General features: G+C 55.1%; 1 protein-coding gene across 6 annotated transcripts in view; it reads right to left on the bottom strand.

Annotated features, from left to right (window-relative positions):
- Positions 1-1302: 1302 nt before the first annotated feature.
- CUL9 (cullin 9) overlaps positions 1303-24873 on the bottom strand; it is a 40263-nt gene continuing 16692 nt past the window's right edge. For 3 of the 6 annotated variants that reach the window (XM_075749564.1, XM_075749563.1, XM_075749568.1), the window contains exons 7-42: positions 22967-23157; positions 22084-22471; positions 21677-21878; positions 21167-21374; positions 20868-21061; positions 20499-20716; positions 20151-20382; positions 19701-19806; positions 19140-19370; positions 18884-18974; positions 18628-18799; positions 18308-18413; positions 17838-17933; positions 17574-17749; positions 16912-17045; positions 16655-16831; positions 16290-16405; positions 15535-15717; positions 15015-15172; positions 14435-14645; positions 14171-14336; positions 13876-14021; positions 13558-13675; positions 12942-13144; positions 12598-12857; positions 12157-12520; positions 11725-11865; positions 7580-7744; positions 7327-7490; positions 6376-6469; positions 6079-6153; positions 5481-5591; positions 4041-4158; positions 3558-3691; positions 3270-3361; positions 1303-2289 (exon numbers count right to left, since the gene is read on the bottom strand). In XM_075749564.1, coding sequence (XP_075605679.1) covers positions 2088-2289; positions 3270-3361; positions 3558-3691; positions 4041-4158; positions 5481-5591; positions 6079-6153; positions 6376-6469; positions 7327-7490; positions 7580-7744; positions 11725-11865; positions 12157-12520; positions 12598-12857; positions 12942-13144; positions 13558-13675; positions 13876-14021; positions 14171-14336; positions 14435-14645; positions 15015-15172; positions 15535-15717; positions 16290-16405; positions 16655-16831; positions 16912-17045; positions 17574-17749; positions 17838-17933; positions 18308-18413; positions 18628-18799; positions 18884-18974; positions 19140-19370; positions 19701-19806; positions 20151-20382; positions 20499-20716; positions 20868-21061; positions 21167-21374; positions 21677-21878; positions 22084-22471; positions 22967-23157 — 6143 coding nt within the window. In that variant the 3' untranslated portion in view covers positions 1303-2087. Of the gene's footprint in view, positions 2290-3269; positions 3362-3557; positions 3692-4040; positions 4199-5480; positions 5592-6078; positions 6154-6375; positions 6470-7326; positions 7491-7579; positions 7745-11724; positions 11866-12156; positions 12521-12597; positions 12858-12941; positions 13145-13557; positions 13676-13875; positions 14022-14170; positions 14337-14434; positions 14646-15014; positions 15173-15534; positions 15718-16289; positions 16406-16654; positions 16832-16911; positions 17046-17573; positions 17750-17837; positions 17934-18307; positions 18414-18627; positions 18800-18883; positions 18975-19139; positions 19371-19700; positions 19807-20150; positions 20383-20498; positions 20717-20867; positions 21062-21166; positions 21375-21676; positions 21879-22083; positions 22472-22966; positions 23158-24873 lie in introns of those variants that run through there. The other 3 variants (XM_075749566.1, XM_075749567.1, XR_012834763.1) reach the window with 3 other exon arrangements.

Genomic DNA, 24873 nt, shown 5'->3' with positions numbered 1-24873 from the left:
CACCATCCAATTAGTGATGTGTGCATGAATGGAGAAATGAGATTCCCTCTGTCCCTACTTAGTACCCAGTGAAACCACAGCCAAGAGAACAGGCTTGGGGGGATCAGCAGGAAAGGATGACCCTGTTGCACATGACTCTAGTGTGGTGCTGTGAAGAGACATCAGAGGTGTAGAATAAATGGGAAGCCCCGTGGCTGTGCAGCCATGGTCCAGTTGCCAGGGAAATACTACTGATCCTTTTTTCCACTTACCAAGTGAGGAGGAGGAAAGGGTGAGCCCCCAAAGGGCTCTCTTTCACTTCTGATGCCAAGTGCCTGGTACGACTTGCTCCAGGGACAGTAGGAGTTTGCCTGGGGCAATACACCTATCAAACTGTGACGCAAGTGTCCTAAGGTGAGCTCAGGGAGGACAGAAACCTCCCACAGAGCAGATGACCAAGGCTTGATCTTGATTTTCAGTACAAATACCATCCATGAAAGCAGGGCCTCACTATTCTTCCAACTTTTTGGGTTTTAAGCAGGCATCCAGGAGACAGCGGCTGAGAACTCCAGGCATGAGTCTCCACATGAGGAACTCAGGCATCTAGGATGTTTTACTCTGTCCCCCAACAACCTGGGGAATTTGGACTGTTCCTGCAAGGACTGGTCACACTGAGGAAGATGAGGCTGGCTGGGCATCCTCACCACATCTCTCCTCTTAGTGGCCCTGAGAGGTGTCAGTCTCTGGTTGTGGGGCAGGGAATGCATTTGCCATATAGAGGCAGCAGGGCTGGGACTTCCACCATGACAGACTCTGGATGCAGGACTAGGAACAAGGGGGTACGGGGGAGTAGAAAAATCAGTCTTCTCTCCCTGGGCTGCCCCGGGAAGTTGTCCCCTGACCAGCACCCCCTACCAACCCCACATCCCTCCCAGATGATACCCAAAGCCCGAGAAGAGCCCTATATCGCCAGCAGTCCCACATCTGCCCCTTGCTGTGCACCAGATGTTACCACCTTCATCAACATGCAGGCATTCTGTCCTGCACCTGCTCCCCGAAACAACAGCCCCATCACTCTGTGCAGTCTGGTCCCCTGCCCTCTTTCCCATCCCTCCCCATACCTCTTACTGTTACCTGAACTGCCCAGGAAGGAAGAGCCACTTTGCAGGGCAGACTGCAGGGCTCAGCTGATGATCCCAAACCCGCACCATTTTCATAAATAATTCCTGGGATGAGCCCATCCAGGTCACATCCTCCTCACTCGAGAATGTCCTGCTCTCCCTTCACAACCATGTTCCCCATAGACAACAAGGAGGCTTGTGCTAGAAGAAAACTTTCTTTTTTAAACAGAACTTTTTTCAACCCTTGTTCCTCAGGGTTTTCTTTTTTTGCAAAGATAGAGTATTATCTGAATGACCTCTGCATATACATATATATATTATATGTGTGTGTGTGCGTGCATACATTTATACACTTAAAAACAGTCCTGCAAACTTGTGCCACTTGTAGCAGCCCATCCTGCTTCATAGTAGAGAAGACAACTCCTCCAACAAACAGCAAAAGAGCTGTCCTCCTCAACTAAAGGAATGCACTGAACCACATCCATCTGTGGCTCTGGAGGGAATCCCACCAGCTCCAGGTGGGAGGCTTTGACTTGAGTGTAAACACGTTGCTTTATAGTATTTCTAGACACTGGGTGGTTTAGAGAGTGCCATGCCAGGACACATGCCGCACTCCCCTCTGCCGCGTCCTTGGGGAGAGCATGCCCAAGGACACTGAACAGTCCGTTAACAGGTGGCAAGCAGTTCTCACTTTGCAGCTGGACCGTGACTTTGCAACTCAGTTAGATACCTATAGGCAGAAATGGAGACAAGGGAGAAAGGCAAGGAGATGTCTTTCTGAGAGAGGTGACCACAGTAACACAGCCCATCTGTCCAGAGCAATGTTTCTGCGTATTAAAGGAGAGTCACTGAGCAAGTAGCCCGCAGATGGGGTCTCTCTGTTCTGCCTGATAGCTCCTCACTGTCTTTGAGGAAAGACACTAATACAAACTGGCCGAGACAGCAAAGGCAGAGGTCCAGGCTAGCAGGCCGTGTGACAGTCCACTTCTAGTCATAGGCATCATCATCGTCAAAGTAGGAGTCACAATCAAGGTTATCAGACTCATCATCGAACAGAAAATTGTCTTCATCAAGGTCATCGTCATCATCATCATAGTCTTCCTGCCACTGTGGTTCATACTCCTCATCTTCAACCTCTTTGCCAACTTCATCTGTGTTGGGGGAGTCACACAGGATGGAACATTTTGGCCTATTGAGGAGGAGAGCATCAGAGCAGAGCCCTGGCTATGAGCAGCATCACAACCCAGCCCCACACCACCTCCACCCTCCCTACTACCATCACCTCAGCATCCCCATGCAAGCCATGCCCCAGGGACACAGCAGCCATGCAGGTACACCTAGGAGAAGGTGATTAAATGGCCTTATCCATGCTTGCAGCACAGGGCTTGTCAGCGAGCCACCTGTGACTGGGTCAACAAGCTGCAGTCTGCCACCAGCTCTGGTGTCTCAGCCTCATTCCAAGGAGACAAGAAACCCTGCTCTGATACAGTGTCCCTTGACTCAGTTGTCATTCTTTCTTGCAACATTCAACACCCTGTTCAGCTCCTGGAAACACAGCAGCTGTCAGAGGGGATTGGTGACAGATGCCAGTTGTGTTCCTTGGTTTAAACAGCATGTCATACAGGAGTGGACTTTGTTTCGAACTCATCACCTTCCAATCATACTTTGCACCTGCCAGCTCAGTACTCTAGGACAGGAAAACAACAAACCATCCACTTCACATCTCAACATGCTATTTTACAGCTGTGTCACCTCTTCTCCATTCCCTTCTTCAAATAAATGTCAGGCCCTCCCATCTTGCCCCATGTATGTTCCTATTCTTGCTTCTCTCATCTAGACACCTCCTAGATCTCCGATACACCTCTGAAGAAAGAATGTGACCCTCCATAGAAACTCAAGAGAGTCCAGGGAGAGCAACTTCCGTAACTCGGTCTGCCAGTGATGGGAGTTTTCTTGACCATAGCTGCATACCAAGCAGAGATTTTGCTGGTCTCCCTACACCACTATGTCACTTAATTGTTATCTCAAACCACAACACAGGATGCGAGTAATCAGTATCTGTTATTAATTCTTTTTTGTAAGTCAGAGAACATGGAAGAAAACTCCGGTCACCGGAGTCAGGGTCTGCAGTCACCCACCCTTCCTTGTTACTCTGCTAAGGAAACTCACCCTGTACAGGCAGGGGCTGAAGTAGGCACATTTGAGAGTTTCACCTTTCTCTGACCAGGATCTGCCAAAGTCCAGAGCCCAACATGGAAATCCTGTTAGCATGTAAGAACAGCCAGAAGAGAGAGACAATATGTGAACCGGGGTGTATTTTGTGCTGCAAACCCCTTCCCTACATACACACAGCACTGAGAGTCTGTCCCCTCAGCTGACCAAAGCCCCCTTCTAGCTTTGCCCAAGATCAAACTACATCAGAGCAAGACAAGCCACTAAAGGGCATGTGGACTTCACCTGTGTGGAGTGCCAGAGAATTGCAAAGAGACGCTCCTTGATCTGGTGTACCAATTCCAAACCAGCACTGAAATGCTCTGCTTTCAGGAGCTGAAGAGAAGAGGCCAGGTCCTGGTACTGCAGCAGGGTTTCCTCTGCAATTCAAGGCCAACAAAGTCACACTGCTTCCCACACTCTTAAGAAGAGACCAAGTCCCTTGGCTCTGATTATGAAGCCAGTCACAGTTACTTAGGTCTCCTGCACATACAGTCCACTTTCAGAAGGGAACATGTTGCTCCTTACTGCATCAATCTCCACTGGCAGACAAACTGCTCCAGTGGACTTCCCAGAAATGACATCAAGGAAGCAAAAAGGGGCTGGGAGAAGTGAGAGAGACCAGCTGGGTGCTGGTGTGTATGCTATTTCCCCATTACAGAGCTGCCACCCTTTGAACCAGACACCTGGCAATGCTAGTCTCTACTTTGGAGAGGCTGTGGGACTTACCCAGAAGGATCTGCAGAGCATTAGTGTGCATCTCTAGGCTCTCAGTCTGCTGTTCCACAATATCCATGCTCTCAGTGTCCTGGTTATAGTAGCTGTACACACAGGAGTAGGCCAGCACCTGGAGCAGTACAGGTCATGCTGTAAGCATCCTCCTTCAGCTTCAGAGTGGGCAAGAAGAGAGTAGCATCAAACCCTTCCAGACTTCATTACGCATCAGTGGCTGAGAGAAGCCTGGCAGTACTTCTGGTCTGTGGCTATAGCCCAGTGAACCATTATGCCAAGTGACAGCAGAGCCAGGCTACCTAGAGCTACTCATAGGATTGGAAATCAATGTGTAATTATTTTGTACTGAAGTCTGAAATAACTGATTGTTCCCACCTGCAAACCATCACAAGAACACAGACTGTAAATGCGCTAACAAGTGTGACTGACCAACAGAGAGTCAAAACAACCAGCACAAAGAATCTAGACATTGCTGGGCAACCCAGGTTGAACTCAAGTGGCAATGAACTGAGAGAACCAAGCTCAAAGGGAAGTAAGGCATGGTGCTATAGAGCACCAAAAGCCCACAACAAAGGCAATTCAATAAGTGACAAATTCCTATGACCTCCTATTACGAATGAATGACCCCTAAAGCCATCCAGACACCCAGCAGGAAACGCAATCACTGTTTCCATTTAAAGAAATGGGCCGGAAAAGCCAGCAGCAGCAAGCAACATATGTATCCTGGCAAACACAGGGGCTACCACACTGAAAAGACAAAACGTGGTCAGGCACCCTTGTTCCATATGCCTCTCTCAAAATCAAGTCTGCCTGCACAAACTGGGTCTATATTGCAAAGGCAATTCCCACCTCCTTCCTATGTTTCAGGGGACAGAAGACATTGCAGGCCTATGCTGTCACAGGCATACTGCACACATCCAGTGGCTGCAGAGCAAATCATTCATAATGTGGCTATCGGGGCATGCAGTATGTAACTCAGTGCTCTCAAAACACCTATAGCTCATGAAATGAAGTTACGAAAGGAAAATCATAACATGAGCATCAAGAGCAACTTCCTAACTGTAACACAGCATCAGGAGAGCTTTCAAAAGGTAGGTACTACCACTGGGGCATTTCAAATTGGAATGGACCAAACCCTGTATATGAAAACCCTAAATATAGATCCTTGTGCTGATTCCATGGTGTCAACTTGAGTTAAGCTCCAAATGCTATGACCGACTGTGAGGAACACTGCAGACAGAGCCCAACTCAGAACGAGAGCAGGGAAAGGCAGACATGAGCTCCTCCCTGTCCTGATGTTATTCCTCCCCTCAAGCTTTTTCTGTTTCCTCTTGTTTGGAGTGGAGCAAGGTTGGGCATCTCCTCACTTTAAGAAAGACATAAAACACACCAACAGAATTAGGCCTAAACCTCAGCAAGCCTGTTATCCAGCCTTACCTTCCGTGCCTGTTCTAGCACTTTGCAGGCATCAAGAACAAAGGTCAAAGTCCTAATTTTTGGCATCTCATTGATGGAAGAAACCCTGTTCCTCAGACTCATGGCAAATTCCTGCAATAACCACAGGACGGGAAAAAATAAAAGTCAATGTCAAGCTCCACAAGATTGAAAAAATAGCACCTTCCACATAGATAATTGCTAAGCATCCTGAAGTGCCATCCCAGACGATGCAGGCAACAGGAGAGCATTTACTGCATTCAACTATGACATCTCTACTGTGCCATTACTTCCTTTTACAGTACCTCAGCTGTAGATGGAGTTCAGCATTCAGCTGGCATTGCTTCCAAGTACTGCATCAGTTTGAGCACGTGAACACCACGACTTAGGTGTTCAGTTTCCACAACGGACTCAGTAGAAGAAAGCAGGCCAAGAGCTACCCGTTATGTCAGAGCAAGGGTGAAATGACCAGGCATCCCCACCTGGATCCAGCCTGCTTCTCAGCTTCAGGTGAAATACCTTGAGACACAACTGAAACCGTCCTGCTAACCAGTGCTAAGGCAACAGAGTCAGCATCTGCAGAGGAAGGAGGAGGCCTTACCCTTGCGTGATGATGAAAGGTGCATCTCTCATTGTAATCCTGAAAACGCTTCTCCTGCCAAGCTGCTTTACTCACCTGAAAGGAAAGGCAGAAGTAACCTGTAGTAATTTCCCTCAAGTACCAGCGTTGCCTGGAAATGGTTACCACACATAGAGACTTTGACAATACTATCAAAATTACTGGCAAATGCACACATTCCAGAGTAAAGGGCATGAGTGGAGATCCTCATCCTCTCTCTGAGAGGCCAGGTGCATCTGAACACAAGCATGAACCACTGGGATATAGCAAACCACTCACCAGAGCGGAGCAGTTGTAATAATCCTTATGAGTCGGCCTCCAGGGCTTGAGGCAACGCCAACAGAAACCATGATTACACTTTGCACATGTCATACTGCATGGTAGGAGAAGAACAACAGGAATGATTCAGTCCTAACAGCCACTTGCAGACAGTTCCTCTCAGTGCTCCCTTACGTTCCCATTCCCTGCATGTATTTTTTTAAAGTCTCTTCTGGAAGGAGATGATGCTTAAAATCAGTCATTGTGTCTCCAAAAATAGCTGGGCAAACTGCAGCACAGTCTCACAGTACTAACTTAGCAAGTACTTGAAGAGTGAACTAAACGTTCCATCGTTTGAAGCAAGATCCACATGAGCACCTCACCTCTTCCCTCAGAAATACAGTGCTGCAGAGTGCAGAAAGGCACTGCACAGCCCTAGGGCCACACACAGCATGTGGGGACAAATCACAGCTGGGCCAGCGCAAGAAAGAAACAAATGGTGACTCCTAAGCCCTGGCTTCAAAGCTGGAGGTAACTTCCCTATCATACAAAAAGTTGCCAGAGATTCAAGCCAATTCAAAAGAAGCAGTTAAAAGAAAAATTACTTGAAGTGAATAGGTGAGCATGAAAGAAAAAATGGTGCCGAGATATCCACACCCCTAACCTGTACCTCTGTTATGTCTATAGCGGATTCTGAGAGCAGACAAGTGTGCACTATAAAAAGGTACTGCAAAATGAGTTTTGGTTCTACTACAGAGCTATCAATGGATTTAACTCTGAATGTTGGGGAACATTTTTCTTTTCCTAGGAATTAAAAGCAATCACTCCTCCTCTAAAACAATAAAACAGACCTGCTGTAACTCTTACTCCACAGAAAAAAAAAAAAAAAAACACCCAAAAACCCCCTAATGGACCTAATTGTATGTCTTTGCCCTCTTCTGTCTCCAGTAGCAAACAAAAATGGATACTTACTGCAGGCACCCTTCATTTTTCTCTATCTGAGCCTGGCAGCTTGGGCAGTGCTTCGAAATTAGCTTAGCCAGATGTTTGCTTTGGGCTTCACTTGTCATTCCCTCATAATACCCATCGTCATCCACCCACTGAGACATGTGGCTGCAGCTGGCAGGATAATGGGCCTGAAAGAGAGAGCCAGTCAACCACACAAAAGCAGAATGGTGTGTGCCAAACCCAAGACAGTATTGCCCATGATTCAGTTCAGCCTCACCTCTGGGAAGTTGCAGTTGAAGCAGGATATCCAGGAACACTTGGAACAAGCTGCCCCATAACCAAGTCCATCCTTAAGGAGGATCTGATCACAGCCCTGAGGGTTGGTGCACCATGTCAGGTTGGAGCAACACTCAACATAGCCTCTGAGGAGGGCTTTTTCATACTGTAACAAGAAGCCAGGAAGGAGATTTAAGGCAGAGAAGCTGCATGGTTAGGCCTTACAATTGGGGTCTGGTGCCTGTGGGCTCTACATCTGACTGAACAACTGTTCACAACAAACCAGCACTAAGCTAGTTTACTCTCTCATTCCCTTTGTGAAAATTCCCCACCCCTCATGTCACATCTGGTGGCTGTTTCATATAACCACAGAATAGCTGAGGTTGGAAGGCACTTCTGGAGATAAAAACTAGTCTAACCCCTCCAGCTCAAAGCAGGGTTGCTCAGGACCATGTCCAGTTGGATTTTGAGCGTGCCCAAGGATAGAGACTGCAAACCTCTCTGCCCAACCTGTTCCAAAGTCCCATTACCCTTACTGTTAAAAAAAAAAAAAAAAAGTTTTCTTATGTTTAAATGGAATTCCCTGTATTTAAATTAGTGTCCACTGCCTCTTACCCTTTCACTGGATATCACCAAGAAGAATCTGGCTCCTTAATCCCATTTGTGTATCTACACATGTTGTTAAGATCCACACCTAAGCCTTCCCTTCTCCACCATAAACAAACCCAGCTCTCTCAGCTTCTCCTAGAGATGTACCAAAACCTAAACCATCTTTGTGGCCTTTTGCTAGATTGTCTCCAGTATGTCCATGTCTTTCTTGTACTGGTGAGTCCAGAAATGGACATAGTACTCCAGGTGAGGTCTCACCAGCACTCGGTAGAGGGGAAGGATCACCCTCCCTAGCCTGCTGTCAATGCTCTTCCTAATTCTCATTTGCTAAGTTCTCTAGTCTGTTGAGGTCCCTCTGAATGGCAGCACAACCATCAACCAGTCCTCCCAGCTGTTTATCATCCATAAATTTGCTGAGGGTGCACTTGGTCCCATCATCCAGATCATCAGTGAAGATGTTAAACAATGTTAAACTTAGTATCAACCTCTGGATTACATCACTAGTGATTGGCCTCCAGCTGAGCTTTCTGCCATTGATCATAACCCTTTGAGCTCAGCAGGCCATCTCACTGTCCACTCATCCAGCTTGTACTTCATCAATGTTTTTCCTATGAGGATGTTATGGATCATGGTATAGAAAGCCTTACTAAAGCTGAGATAAACGATATCTCCCCTCAACCACCAAGCCAATCATCTCACCATACAAAGCTATCAGGTGCTCATTTTAACTTTTTCTGATTTTGAATTCCTCAGCAGACTTTTGCCTAGTTACATGATGTGCAAAGGAGAAGGAGGCTTGCTTTGCCCACAGCCTCTAGGCATTACTGCAGAGGACAAGGCAAATTGTTATCAATAAGGGACCGTTGAGGTAGGGACCCAGGGATGCAACTATACTGTACATAGTGCCTTAGTTTTCTATGCTCGGTTACTGTAGTGTAAGGACTGTGCAAACAAGCACAAAGATAGAGGAAGTTCAGAAGAAATTCTGTAGTCTTCACAGCTCCCCTGCAGAGGTTTTTGCATACCTGGAGAGCTGCTCTAAAGCCACCAGGCACAGAAAGGACAATATAGGTCACAACAAGCACTAGAGAGAAAAGGTGCAAGCCCCAAGCAGTGAAGAGGTCAGACAGGGCTCTCATTCATTCCTCTCTCTCATTTATTCTCTCTTGTTCATTCTCTCTCTCTCAGGCAACCTAAACTAGAGAGTACACACTGAGTGGCTGCAAGGACGTCAGCCTGTGTCATTGCAAAATGCCTGGTGGAGGCAAAGTCTCAACAAAGCCACTTCATTCTTTTCCGAGAGTCAACATCTGTGTCTGTTGTCATCCTGTTAATAGGCGATGTGATGATTTCTGCCCAGACACCAATACCCAGGAAGATAAATGGGTACTTGAGTCAGCAGACTCAAGAAGGCACCAAATCATAGCCTTCAGAGAGGCTGAATTTCACACCGTCTGATGTCTAAAGTTTTGCTCTATCCTGTTTTCTTGGTGAGGAAGATACAGAAATACAACTGCTGAAGCAGATCTAGGATTCCTACTGGAACTGTAAGAGAAGGAGCTGCTCTCAGGAAGCTTAAAAGGAGAGGGAGCAAGAGGGAAGAAATCTAGCCAGGTACAATCAAGAAGTTGTCAAGTACCACATGACAATGCCCAAGAGATCTTAGAGAAACCTTTGTACACGCTGGAGTTAATCCAGGTATGGAGCCTATGGCATGATTCCCAGCAAAGAATCCCTGAAGGCAGAATGGAAGACCACCTCTGAAGAATAGGCTCTCAAGGAACTTGAGGGAAACAAGGTTGAGAGAAAACCTCTTTCAGAAAGATGACAGGCTTTATGTTTTGTAGAAATACAAGCATGAAAATTTTAAACTCAAATATTCTTATATTAGCAAGAGTGCAGCCAGCAGGCAAGGGAAGGGGTTTCTCACAGCTATTTGGCACTGGTGACACAATTGGATACTAGGAACAGTTTGGGTTCCCAAGTACAAGAAAAACATTAATAGACTAGAGAAAATATCATCCATAGGCCACCAAGACAGTCAGGGGCTGGAGCACAGAATGTGTGTGGGGAGACTGAGAGAGCTGGTTTTGTTCACCATGGGAGAAGGCAACAGATGGGGATCTTACCATTGCCTAGAGCTACCTAAATGTAAGATGCAGAGAAGACTGAACCTGGAACAGTATGTTTTAACTTCAGCATTGAAACTTAACACAATAATCTGACTATTGTGAGCACAGATTGGGTTGGACCAGAGATATCCACATATTATTGCAACCTAAATTATTATATGACTGTATGTGTGACTCTACATGAGGCATTAATGCTCCAGACATACCACTTACTGACCAAAAAGGGAAGCAGATAACATTTTAGTGAGAGCAGAGCAACTTGTTAAAATTTGCTGCGGTTTATGTTGACCAGCAATAATATATTTTTTGTAAATTAGCCATAGCAACAGGATCTGAAATCTTGCTCTCAGACAGGTGTGACCACAGGATTTGCAAAGCCAATAAGAACTATCTGCCCAGATACACGCACTAATTCTCCAAGCACTTCTTATAGAAAACAAGCCACATCAAAGGGAATGCTTTTTTTGGTTGCCTTGCCCATTTTGGTTGCCAGTTTGCAAGCTTAAGGAAAAATATAAGACAGAGCACTCTTTATGACTACTGTTCATTTCTCTTTATGACTGTTCACACAGGATCATAACGACAGTAATGAGCTGAAAGAGGAGGAGAATATCTTTGGAGAAGCAATTGGTGGTGGAGACCTGTCAAACAACAGAGCAGCGGAAAACAGATGAGATACTTGTTCTGTCCAGCAATTAAGAAAAAGAGTCTGTCACGTGACAGCCACAGGTCTGCCATTAGGTGGGGAGGGCATTCAGCTCTAAGTAATAACTAAAAACTGAAAAAATAAGGAGAAAAAGTAACTTCTGCCTCAGAACAAGCAGCTCCTGCTGCCCCCTGCTGACTGAGGACGAAGGTGAGCAGAGCTCAGGAAGCCTGGTTTAGAGATGTCTGTACACCCACACAGACTTAATTAGAGTGAAGATTAAGTCTGATGTGGTAACTTCTGTCATCTTCACAAGGACCTGAGGTGCTCAAAGCGAGAGACTGAAGGAAGAGAAAGGATGTTGGGGTTATTGATGTAGCGATAAAATGAAATTGCTCAAATGTTTTCTGTTTATTTGTCCTAGATTATACAATTGTGCCCTTCCAGCATGCCAGCAGAGGATAGTGGTCATGAGCTGCTACCACACCTCTTGCCTGGTCCTCAACTAAGAATGCACCTTAAATGTTGCTTGCTGGAGACATGTTTAGAGGAAATACCCTTTGGTTATGTTATGCTCTCCTGAATAGCTGGTATTGACCATGATCAACAGACACCACTGGGCAGAAATCTGGTCTGCCTCAACTATCACACTGCCAGTCTTAGTAATGCAAAGAGGAAAAGCAGCAGCAAGATTATCTGCTAGTGTCGATCAAAACGAAACAGAGCTTGGACACCCAGTAACCACCTCTCCTACGTCACCTTGGCTATAATCTCCTCGGAGGAAACGATGGAACAAATGAAGGCTGTAGTTGGCTGTGCACGGCACTCAGATATGGGACAGGTGCAGTTGACAACCATGTTCTGCTCAATGCGAGTCGTGAGATACTCACTCCAACAGGGCTGTGAAGGCAGAAGAGGAGAGATCAGAGCTGAACAGGAGCTGCACTCCACCCAGAAGAGGGTGCACGAAACCACCACAAACTGTGGATAAGTACTCAAAAGCACAAAAGTGGGAACAGACTAATCAGGAGCTGAAGGATCACCACAAACAAGGGAGCTAAGAAAAAAGAATATATGAGCTCTGTGAAAATCACCTGATAACAGTTTCAGACAAAGTCAACCAACTGCCACCAACTAGGCAGCAGGAATTCCCTAAAACGTTACAGGAGCCAAAGACCACAGGATCTTCACCTTGCAGCAGTAGTGCATGCAGCAGAGGGTTGGTGGCTTCTCAGTGGGACACAGCTGGTTCACACAGACGGGGCAGTGGGTTCCTGGGCTCGGGGGTGGCTGGGCATCCTGCACTTGCAGCCCCGAGGAGATGAGCAGGGTCTCACGGTTCTCCACATAGCACTGGATCAGAAAATCCACATTCCACCTGCAGTGCATGAGGAGGTGCCGAGCAACATCATCCGGGATGCTCAGAGTATCCTGGACCTGCTGTACTGTCTGGTTCATGAGCAGCTTCGCCTCCTCTGGACTAAGCGTGTGCCCCATTGGCACCTGCAGCATTGCCATGAGAAACTCCTCTGACCTGCCTATGCCAGGATTCAACCTGACATGGAGAAATGTGTCAAGTCAATACAGAGTGGAGATGCACATCCCTCCACACCTGGTGACATGCATCCCTACCGATACAGGCAGTCTATGCTGTCCTCATCTGGAGATGCCTTTGGTGGCCTGCTCTGGAAAACCATCTGTGCCTGGCCCCCAAGAGGTGTTGTGGGTTCAGCAGAGATGTATTCCAAGACATGAGGTCTCTCCTCCTGGCGCCGGAGATAGCCCTGGTTCAGCAGGTGCAGGACACAGGACAGCACATCCACGCTGTGGCAGCAGAAGCTCAGGAACTGCAGCCCTGGCCCCAACTCACCCTTCTGACAGGCATCAATCACCTACAGCAGCAAGGGAGCCCCACGCTGCAGTGTGGTGCGGCACCCAGGTGGCCCCTCTGCCCCTCAAGCCCTCCATACCCTTACCCTAAACACCAGGTTGTCAATATGGAGCTGCTTCTCCACCTTGAGGATGCGGGTGATGAGGCAGCAGAGGATGTTCCTCTTCCTTTCCAGGGCGCTGACCTCAGCCCTCTCCGCCCGCAGGTACCTCTGCCGAGGCAGCAGCCTCAGGCGGCGGCCAGAGGCATGGGCCAGGGCTGCCTGGTTCAGCCGCAGTACACCTGGAGCTAGCACCCGGCCCAGGGTCAGCCAAGCCCGGAGCTGGGCCCTGAAGGAGCCCCAGGACACACGTGGGGCTCTTGGACCCAGCCCCGGGCCTCCCGCTGCTGCCTTCGCAGGTGTCAGCCCCGTGCCTGTCTCCCACACGGCCCCAGGCAACAGCCACATGCACAATCCCCAGCCCCGCACACACAGACCCGAGACCCAATCACCCACGATGACCCACCCACACGCAGCCCCAAGCCCCAGCCCCACACAACCACCCCAGCCCTACACATGGCCTCAGGCCCCAACTCGACACGCAGACCTGAGCCCTGAGCACTGACAGACTCACCCCAGCCCACTCGCTTCCCCTACGAGCTCACGCACCCCTTGGGGCTCAGAGCAGCACCTCCCCAGGGGTGCCCCAGCCCACGCTCACCTCCTGGCGTGCAGCTCTGCACCAGGATGCCCTCGCCGTGGGTCAGCGGTGTCAGTGCGTGGTGCACCAGGTCAGCAGGGAGCCCTGTAGCCTGTAGCAGGGTCTCCACAGCCACCTCCTGCAGGAGGGCATGGGAGGGCAATGGCCAGCCAAGACCCACCAGTAGCAAGCCCAGCCACACAAGGTGGCGGGGGGGGGGAGGGGGGGGGGGCTTGTGCCCCAAACACCACTGGAGACCCCACTGGAAGGGAGGACACGGCCCCGCTACGCTCCAGCATCCGCTGCCTCCCTCGCCCTCACCACGGCCCCAGCTCCTACCTCGGCACTGTTGAAGCACAGCAGGATGTACATCTGCAGTGTGGAGACGTGGAGGACGCAGTCTCCAAACTGCAGTTCCGCGTGACCCAGCCACGTCCACTGCAACCGCCGAGGCTTCGTGCACTCCCAGACCAGCTGGCTCTGGCCTGCCAGAGACCGTGTCAGCACAAGGGCCAGGGTCCGGCCTGGCTGGGCGCTCCCAGCACACCCCAGCGCTCCGCCACTTGTGGCTGAGCTGCTGCGGAGGGCCCGGGCCCTGCCAGACCCCACGCGCACCCACTGCCACGACACTCACTCCGCCGGCAGAAGTCGGCAAATTCACGCAGGGGGCAGCTCAGGGACGCCGAGAAAAACCTCCCAGGTTCATCCATGTAGCAGAACGGGGAAACGGGCCAGCAGCGCGGGGACAGCGCCAGCACCTTCACCTCCGGCACAGCCGCCTCTGAGGCCATCCCCAGTGCCTGGGCACGTGGACACGAGGGTGGCTCAGGACAGGCCCCAGGATCCCCGTGAGGAACACGGGCGGCCCCCAGCCTCCCCACTCCACCAGCACGCCCACCTCGTCCAGGCCCGTATCCAGCTCCAGCAGCCGCTTGTCCTGCTCCTGCAGCTGGAAGAGGTAAAACTGCTGCTGCAGCTCCTCCGACTCAGCCAGGTTGCTCAGCATCCCTTGGGGGAAACGGCTGGGGAAGCACAGCCCGATCTCCTCCACGATGGCTCCTTCCAGCCAAGACGGCCCTTGCGCCAGGAGCCGGTCCCCCAGGTAGTGCCTGCCATGGCCGCCAGCGTCAGGTCAGGGGCCGGCCCGAGCCCCGTGGCCACCAGCCACCCGCCAGGAGACAGAGACAGCCCCAGCCCCGGCCTCACTCCAAGGCGCGCGGGCCCAGCAGCACCTGTCTCCCCTCCCTGTCGCCAGCAGGGAATGTGCCTCTGCAGGCTGGCAGCACCCACGGGCCCTCACAGCCTTTCCCTCCACATGCCAGAGCCAGGAGAAGCAAAGCGGGAGCACCGCTGCCACAACAGGCCAGGCTCAGCCACGGCCTCAGCACTGCCTGCGCCTCCCCCACCGCACCACACTGCACCGCACTGCACCGCCCCACACCAGGCCCTAAGTCCCGTGGAGACACAGCACCCCTCACCGGTAGAAGTGCTCGAAGGTGTGGGCAAGCTCCAGGCCGCTGAAGACGACAAAGGGCTCCAGGATCTGATGCAGCCGCTGCAGCGGCCCCGCACTGCCCGCAGCCCCATGGAGCTCCTGGATCTGCCCGTCAAGGTAGCGGGCAAACTGCTCACTCACCTGCAGAGGCACAGGGCTGGCTGCAGAGGGGGCCACGGGGCCAGGCTGGGGCAATATCCCTGCGGGGAGCAGCTGGGAAACCCTGGGGCTCTCGGGCAGGGGCTGAGAGTGCCCAGGCACCAGGCTGAGACAGGAGTGCACTGGGGCTGGGGCCACGCCATGACAGCGCCACACGCTCGCAGCTGGGCACCGTCCAGGGCCGCCACAGGGCAGGGCTCGGTGGCTTGTGCCTCGGTGGGAGGCCAGGACACCACCCACCCAGAGCTTGCCTCAAGGCCGTGGGCCAGGGCAGCCTCCCCAGCCCGTGCCCGGAGCCGGTGAGGCCAGGGCCCCGGCACTGGTGCCACGCTCCCACAACTCACATGCAGGGTGGTAAGGAAGGAGAGCTGCAGCAAAGCCCCCGCAAAGCCCTGGCCCAGGGCCAGCACAAAAGAGGCTTGCTGCCCAAAGAGCTCCGCCGTGGCTCCGCGCAGGCGCTGGTACAGCCCGCAGTATCGCTCCACAAGGTCTGGCGCCTGCCCTGCTGCCTCCAGGAACCTCTGCACCTGCAGGATGCACCACAAGAGGGGTGAGCCCCACAGCGGGACACGCCATCAGAGGGGTGAGCCCCACAGCGGGACACGCCATCAGAGGGGTGAGCCCCACAGCGGGACACGCCATCAGAGGGGTGAGCCCCACAGCACGGATGGCCTCCAGGAACATCTAGTCCCAGCCTGACTCTGCCGACATCCACTGCCTGGGATCGGCCAGGGGCCAACTAGAGGCCCCAGTGCTGCCACAGGCTACCGAGAGAGAGAGCCTGCGGCAACATGGGAGCGCAGCCCCAAGGCCTGGGCAGGGGCTGCAAGGGCAGGACAGAACCACAGCAGCAGCCCAGCAGGAAATAAGTAGCCCAACACTGTACCCCTCTCCCAGCCTGCAGCACCGGCTTGACACCTGAGCGCTGCCAGGGTGGCAACGGTAGCAGGGCTGTCCCCACACCCCCCCGGGCCCCGCAGAGACCAGGTACAGCCCCACGCTCCCAGGGCACTGCCGGGCCCCGCTCCACCCTACACCCACCCACTGTGGGGTCCCACGTGCCCTCTCCAGCCCCCACGGCCGGCCCTCCAAGCTCTACCTGCTGCTGCACCACGTGGCGCCAGCACTGCGAGATGCCCCACAGGCTGCTCGACTTCTCCACCACCACCTTCGCAGCCCTGGCCGGCACCTCCTTGGTCTTCCCCTCCTTCCCGCCTGCCAAGGGAAAACCCCGGGCTCAGCACGGCTCCGTGGGCAGGCTCTGCACACTGACCACCAGCAGCCTCCCCCTCTCCCTGGGGGTCACAGGGCAGAGGAGATGCCGGGAAGGCACGGTCACAAGCCTTCCCCAGCTACGGAGCCTCCAGTGCCACAGGACCCTCCCCAGCAGATCCCCACGGCCACAGCCTGGCACTCTGGACCCACCACCCTCCCAGCCCCACGGGAGGGCAGCCCCTTGCTCACCAGCTGCTCTTGCCTCCTCTGGTGCTGGGCCACCAGGGTCCACGTGCACCAGCAGCTGGGTCAGGCGCCGCACACGGGAACCAAAGACAGCACTGCGGCTCGTGGCACGGCGGGGCAGCTCCGTGCTCTCCAGGTACTCGCTCAGCAGCCAGGCCAGCGGGCTGACGCCGTGGGGGTCTGCGAGGCCAGACAGACTCAGAGCAGGGTGCCTCAGCCTGGGGCATAGCACGGACCGGGCCCAGGAGAGCAGAGGGTACCTGGGCTGGTGATGCTCTGCACCAAAGGGTTCACCAGGGCCTCCCAGCACGTCCTGCCCAAGGCCCGGGCCGCCTCGTCATCAGGAAGGAAGCGGTCGGCAAAGCTCTGCTCGTGCTGCAGTGCCCGGTTCAGCCTGCAAGAGAGACCGGGCAGCACACGGTGCTGCCGGGCACCTGCTGATGGCCGGGGGAACTCCCCCAGGAAAGCAGAGCGTGCCGGTCGCTCCCTGCTCTGCTCCTTGCCAGGCACAACGGCTCGGCAGCCCCACTCGCCCCCAGCAGCCAGGGCCCTTCGCTGCCCCCGGGCCCTGCCCACACTGGGCCCTCGCGGCCAAACCCAGGGGCGGTGCGGTGCCCGTGGCCGCGAGATCCTGCCTGCGCCTGACCCACCTCTGCCAGGTCAGGACGCGCCAGCCCCTGCGGGGCACCTCTCTGGTGGGTTAGCCCTGCCCACGGGCCCAGCTTAAACCTGGGGGACCCCAAGCTGGCCCTTGCCCTCTGGGACCGCTGGTGGCCAGGGAGGAGCAAGGGCCCCTCCCTGTTCAGGCGGAACACCCGGCTGCTCCTCTCCTGGCCTTGCAAGTCCCCTCGTGGGCTGCCAGCATCCCCCACCCAGCCCTGGGACACCGGGGACACCGTGGCACAGCCAGGAAACAATTCACCTGCCAAAGAGCTGCAGCAGTTGCCCCCGGTCCTGGCAGATCTCCTGGCACCAGGCATGAGCCCGAGCAGTGCAGGAGAGGAACGTCCGCCGGCACAACTGCTCCTTGAAGATGGGCCAGAAAGTGGGCTTGGGACCCAGCACCTCGATGCCGCGCACGCGTGTGTCAATGCCGCCCTACGGGAGAGCGCGACCCTCAGCTCCTCAGGCACGGCCCTCACGTCCCACGCTGCCAGCTCCCCGGCCCAGCCCCCTGCTCCCCTACCTGCTGGCACCGCTTCACCCGGATCTGGATGACAGGCCAGAAGCGGGTCATGTTCTCCAGCAGGATCACTCTGCTGTCTGAGGGCAGGATGGTCACCTGCAGGCAGACAGCAAGCCCTCAGCACACCAGGCAGCGAGCGCCAGCCGCCCTGCATGCTCCCCTGGCCGCCCCCCACTAAAGCCGTCGTCTCTGTCCCCCGCCAGCAGCCCCTACATGCCCACAAGGCACTCCCCACCAGGGCCCCACTTCTGGCTCACAGCCCCAGCACACCAGCCTGCCACCCAAGTCTCCAGCACCCGCTGCCTACAGCCAGGAGGAGGCTCCCCCAGCACAGCTCCTGCCATCCCTACCTCCCCGCGAGGCACCCCCCAGGGCCTCGGCACCAGGGCCAGACCTTCACGGGGCACAGCAAGGACCAGCCCGCTGCTCCCGTGGGGCCCCATGGCCTGAGCAGCCCGCGCCAGACTCACCGCGTTGAGCTCAGTTCTGATGGTGGCAGGGCTGTCTCCCCCCAGCACCACGACACGGGCTGGCATGTAGCTGGAATCCTCGCTGGCCACCAGCATGCTCATCTCCCTGCAGCGCAACAAACACGGTGCTGCTCAGCAGTCCCCCCTCCCTCCCTGCCCTGGCCCCTGCCAGCCCCACGCACTGCTGCCCCCCATCCAGCAATCCCCAGCACGGGCACCGCTGGGGCAGGGCTCGCACAGACCCCACAGCCCTCTCCTCCCCGCACGGCCGCTGGTCCTCCTGGCCCCAAAGGCGCCCAGCCCTCCTGGCCCAGCCCCACCTGACCACCACACCACACTGCATGTGGACAGTGATGAAGTGCGAGCCGCTGCTGCCGTTCGACTCCCAGTAGGTCTTTGGGTTCCTGTCCGTGAGCCTGCTGGCCCGGTGGGGGTTGGAGGAGACCTGCACCTTCTCCCAGCACTTGTCCTCCTTCACCTCCACGCTGGAGCCTGCGGGGAGAGCACACGGAGCCTCCAGCCACCAGGCCAGCACATGCCAGGCACGGGGCTCCAGCTCCCGCTCCCTGCACTCACCTCGGCACAGGTTGCGCAGAAAGACGTCAAAGAAGGGGATGCTGATGGGCTGGCGGCTCCGGCGGTGCTCCTCAATCTGCCCCAGGACCAGCTACGGGATGCGGTGAGGCTCTTACCAGGGGCCCTGGGTCCTCCTCCCCTCGCCCGCCGCACGGCTGCGGCAGGCAGAGAGCAGAAGGCTGCCCCGAGGTGCCAGGGACAGCTGGACGGCCCCGAGACCCAGAGCCCCAGCGCAGCCGGGCCTCCCCAGGCCCACCTGGATGCAGCCAGCCAAGATGCTGGTTGTCAGCTTCTTGTAGAGGCTGGCGTACTTCTCACAGTCGATCACCAGGTCGAGCAGGGCTGGCGCCAGTGACGGGGCCGTGCCGTGCTTGTCCAGGCCTTTGGACAGAGCCTCGCGAGCACCCACGCGGCACATCACCACCGCGCAGTCCTTGCTGGCTGTGGCCAGCCGGTGCAGGAAGCCAACAACCTCCTGCACCACCTGCTGAGCAAGGCAGACGTGAGCGGCCAGGCTGGTGCCGGGAACCTGCCAGGCCCCAGCAGCAGGGTACCACAGTGCTCCGTCCCCTCCGCCCCGACACCGCAGCAGCGCCCGCAAGCGCCTGGCCAGGCACGGCACTGGGCATGCCAGCCGCCGGGACGCCGCCACGGCCACAGCCAGGACAGCCGCTCCCCACCTTTCCCAGCGCGTTGGCCACAACAAGGCCGGGCTGCTGCAGGCAGGGACCCCGCTTCACCAACACCAGGCCTGGCCGATGCACGGCACAGCTAGCAAAGCCGCCCCTGCCTGCCGCGAGTCCCGGGACATCCTCACCTCCCGGTCGCTGCTGTGGGCACTCAGGGAGGACAAACAGGGCTCCACACACTCATGCCAGGGCAGCACGTCCTCCTGGTAAGCATCCAGGAACTTGTTCAGGATCCTGAGTGACAGAGAGGGCCCACTCAGGCCGGGGCACGCAGAGGCAGCCCTGCTGCCCTGCCCCATCGGGAAGGCCGGTACCCCACAGGGACTGGGAGCCAAGGCTCCCCAGGCACCTTGGACGTCCCACCAGCACCCAGGCACCTGCTGCTCTGTCCCCACATGGCCCTGTGCCCCAGGCCACCCCAACTGGCACCTGCATACGTGCTGGGCCACACCTGCCCCTGCCGAAGAACAGCTCCACCAGGACCCACAAACGTGTCCTGTGCCCCCCCAGCGTCACCACCAGCACTCACACACCTCCTCCAGAGGCCCCAGACCCTCACCAAATCCCCCTGGACCCACCTGAGCATGTTCAGACTCACAGCCTTCTCCGCCCCCAGCAGCTCAAAGCTGCGCAGCAGCAGCCTGAAGCACCTGTGGTCCTGCAGCAGCTGCGCCACCTCGCCAGAGGTGACGGGGCCTTCACCATAGAGCTGCCGCTCCAGGGCCACCACCACGTCCTTGGACAAGATGCCGTCCCCCAGGCCGCCCAGAAGCATCCGCACGTCCCTCAGGTCCAGCGGGACCTCTCTGCCTGCCACAACAAGGACACGTGGGCCCAGCCCAGGCACTCGCTTGAGAGGCGCAGGCAGCTCTGCCCGCTGCATCCAGGGGGCCATGGCACGGCGGGAGGCACGGGCGGCACGCTACCTGCTGTCTCCTGGCCCAGGGGCAGCCGGTGCTCCGCGAGGCGGTTGATCGCGCTGAGGGCCAGCATCGCGTGAGGGCAGCCAGTGCTACGCCCGTCCCACCAGCAGCTCTGCAGCACCGTGGGCAGATCGCAGCTCGACAGCTGCTCTGCCAGGCCCTGGTGGCTGTCGATCAGCATGTTCACCACCAGCAAGCCGTTCTGCACACCTGAGGAGCCCCTGCAGGGACAGAGCAATGCGGGTGCCTTCCACCCCCAAGCACGCAGCCTCCCCTGCACCCATAAGCCACCTGCCCGCCTTGCCCCACCACACACACACACACACACGAGGGTCCTCCCACCCCCAGGCACTGTCCTCACTCTGTCCCTACCCTGGGACCCTCTGCATGGTGCTGATGGCAGCAGGGATGGCACTCAGCAAGCTTGCCGAGCCCTGGCTGGAGGCAGAGCCGATGCTGGCAAAGATCTCCCGCATCATCTGCGCGTCGGCATGGTTCAGGGGCAAGGGCTTCCCACCGGCACCTCCCGGCTCATCAGCCACAGCTCCCACCAGCACCTTCAGGGCCTGCAAGGTCAACAGCACTCAGCAGGGCAGCGGGCATCTCCGCTGCACCTGGCCGAGCCTGCGCCCTGCCCTGCCCACCTACAGCATCCCCTCTGCCACACTCACCGCCAGGCCAGCCTGCTGCACCAGGGCGGAGGACGGGTGCTGCTGCATGCAGGCCAGCACAGCCCGCGCACCACCCTCCGTGGCAAATGGCACGCGCCAGTCGTACTTTGCCATGAGCACGGCCAGCAGCCGCAGCGTCACCACCACCAGGGCCTTCTCTGCCACCTCAGTGCTCAGCAGCTCCGCTGCCACCTTCACCAGCTTCTCCCTGCATGGGAAAGGATGCCTCAGGAGCAGCCTCCGGACACTGCCGCCGGCACGCTGGCACCCCAGGCCCTGCCGGCCACCTTCTCCCTGCCCACGTGGTTCGACTGCAGCTGGGTCAGCCCCAGGAATGAGACTGCCTGGGACAAAGGGACAACAGATCCACGTCTCTTCTCGCTGAACACGCAGGGACGTACCGGCCTTCGCACTTCCACTGCCACCTCCCGCACTCCAGAACTGTCCCCCACCCTGCCAACACAGCCCTCCCCAGCCAGCAGGAGGGCTGCGCAGCACCCCACGGCTCACCCAACGCTCCTGGTCCCCAGCCTGCCCTGGGCTTTGCCGACTTGCTGCTCGAGCTCAGGCTCCTCCGCCAGGATCTTCGTGATGTGCCTGAGCCCAGCTAAGCGCAGCCCCACCTCGGAGCTGCTGCTCTGGATCACGTCCACCACGGTGGCAATCTTGGCCAGCGAGCCCCTCTCGCTCACCCCCTTGCAGCTGCCCAACACTGCTGGGAGACAGGCAGGGACACAGGCGTCAGGGCAGCAGTAACACCTCCAGAAACTCCCAGGGTGCCATGCACCCACACACCTAGCACCCAGGCAACCACTGGACGCCTCGACTCCCACGCCCTCCCCAGAGCCTTCCTCCATCCACGCAACGGAGCCATCTCCAGCACCGTGCATGTGCCCCAGCGCGTAGCAGGCGATTACCTTTCATCTGCTCCTCTGTCACCTCTGGGAAGAACAACCCTTCCCTCTCAAGGAGCTCGCCAAACAGCTGGGAATCCGACTTCACTGCTGCAGCGGGGGCGTGGGGCAGCACTGTGGCTGCGGAAAGGTCCTCCTCCTCCTCTGCCTTGGCCGTCGTGGCTTCAGGGCCAGTGCTCCTGCAGTCGGCGCTCTCCGAGGACACCACGGTGCTCCCCTCACCACCCTGCTCGGCTCCTCTACCGAGGAAGTATTTGGCATAGACGTGGGAGCCGCGCAGGTCACGCTGAGTGCTGCCGTGGCACCGCTTCTCCAAGACCCGCAGCACCTTCTGGGCCAGCTTCACAGGTACCGACAGCTGGATCAGGGCTTCTTCATCCACCTCCGACAGCTGGACAGAGGGGGTCAACTTAACCCTCACGGACTCCCCACAGACATCACTGTCACCCCTTGTGACGGCCAGTGCCAGAATGGACAGAAAGGCTGCACTGCCGGAGGCCCCCAGGGCCATTCTCCACTGTCACCCTCCCCTGCCCGTCCCCAACCCAACTACCACCAGCCTGCTCTCGCCACCCAAGCGCAACCAGTACAATCACCCCATGGGCTTGCCTTGCCTACCCAAACCTCGCTGGACACAGTCACTCTGCCAAGGTCGTGGCAGACTGCGCTTCCTCTCCTCTCTCTTCACCCCTTTGCTGCGCCCAGCTCCCCACGCTTTCACCATCCCCCACTCACCCTCCCATTTCAGTCCCATTTCTGCCCCGTTCAGGCCATCCCTGCACAGCTCACACTTGCCATCTCCTCCTCCAGGCCCAGTCCCTTCCCTAACCTTCTCTCTCTCTCCCTCCCTCCCTCCCGTTTCACCACTGCAGGCTCTGGCCCATACCTGCTCTCCCTGGTCCTGCTGGATGACAGAGGTGATCTCTTTCTGCTCCTCTGCTTCCAGCTTCTTCACAAAGAAAAGCAGCTCCCACCACTCAGCACGGCTCAGGGCCTCTGCAGCCTTGGTCGGCTGCTCCCCCAGGTAAGGCAGGGAGTACAGCCCCCCAAAAGGCTTGCAGAAAAACGGCTGTGCAACTGCAGGAGAGCGGAGCAAGGAAGGGCACTGTCAGCTCTGCTGCACCCCCCACGTTCCCCAGGCAAAGAGCTCATGGGGATCATCTGGGCAGAATTGATCCCCACTGTCCCACAGCCTGCTCTGGGAAAGGGAGGTGGCAGGAGGGCAGCGAGAGAAGGGGAACATGCTGGGAGGAGACCCCAGAAGCTGTAGAGATGGGGATTACCATCTTCACTTGAACCTCTTTGGGCTCTACAACAGAAAAAGCACACGCTCAAAATGGGCACCTCTAGCTTGCTGCTCCCTCAGCCTGTTCCCACAGTGCCTGGACCAGCCAGGACAACGCACTGGGACACCAGCACTAGCAGAATCCACAGTGCCAGCATGCAGCTGCAGAAGGGGAAACAGAGCTGGCCCAAGATGCTAGAGGAGTCAATGGATAGGAAGCTAATTCTGCCATGAGTTTCTCTCTTTTCCAAATGCATCCTGCTGGCTAACAGGGCAAATACTTATAGGCAAAAGCAAAATGAGACTGCACAGTTATCACGCTCCTTTTAGCTAATGCATCCAAAATGAAGAGAGGGAGATAAAATCTGTTATGTAGGTTAGATATTCCCTAGGTAATTTACAAATAAGAGCTGAATCAATAGTTGCTGATATCTGAGCAACAACTTGCAGCTCTCTCTGCAAATGCAAGGTGGGATACATTTATCACCTCAAGACTCAACAGAAAAGGGCCAAAGTCACTCCTAGAGGCTCAAGTGTGCTAAGAGCAACCACATACATGGCTGATTACCAGCAGTCAGTTAATATGAGCTAATCTATTCAACTCTCAAGATTCAAAGCAGAAAGCATCTATTTTTTCAATTCAGTTTCTATGAGATATGATGACTGGAAAGGCTTTTACTCGCACGGAAGTGAAATAGAGTCCATGCTTCTGCCAAAATCAGACAGATTGAGAAAAAAGGCAAAGTCTAACCAAGTTTGTTTTAACTTAGTCACTTCAAACTGATGTGCAGTTAAGTCTTCAATTACAAGACGCAGAAGCCATTAAAGATGCCATCTTTTCAACTGGCAATAAGAATATTTTTGAAGTGGATGATTAGCTGCTGATCTCATGTATATTCTGTCTCTTGCAGCAGTTAAAGACAAATCACTCTACCCAAAATATGTTCTACGAGATAACATGCATGATCAAAGAGTTTCTTTAACAGGTTTCCCTGGCCAGATTCAAGTGAGATGCTGAACAAGAAAGGAGTATCTGAAGTCTGGATTTTCCCTTTTATCTTCTCCCAGCACAAGGGTAATGTCAAAGGATTCTAGAAGACTGCAAATGTCTTACAAAAACAGTGCATTTAATGCTCACCTTGCCCAAAACTGAGCAGCATGAAGTTAAACAAATGGTTGGCATGCTAATGCTTTTAAAAATCCACATCACTTATTTAAGGGGATCTGAGGGTGCCTAAAGCAGCTTCATCTCAGAGAGATTCCATGTTCTTATTTTGGCAGTTTGTTCAGTTAATTCAAACACACATTTCTGACAGTCACAGGTTAAATAAAATTTTATGGTTTTTATATCGTGACTTTTATTATATCATGACAGAAGTCTAGGATGAAAAATACTCCATGCAACCACAAGCCATGTAATTACTTAACCAGCTCTATGTGGTCACACAAACTAAAAGCTCATAGTGCTTTCTAAAGCCAACCTGTTAGTTGCTATGCTTGGCCATATA

Source organism: Balearica regulorum, chromosome 3 (genome assembly GCF_011004875.1).
Source record: "Balearica regulorum gibbericeps isolate bBalReg1 chromosome 3, bBalReg1.pri, whole genome shotgun sequence".
In the NCBI taxonomy this organism is placed as follows: Eukaryota; Metazoa; Chordata; class Aves; order Gruiformes; family Gruidae; genus Balearica; species Balearica regulorum.
This window is presented reverse-complemented; position numbering and strand designations above follow the sequence as displayed.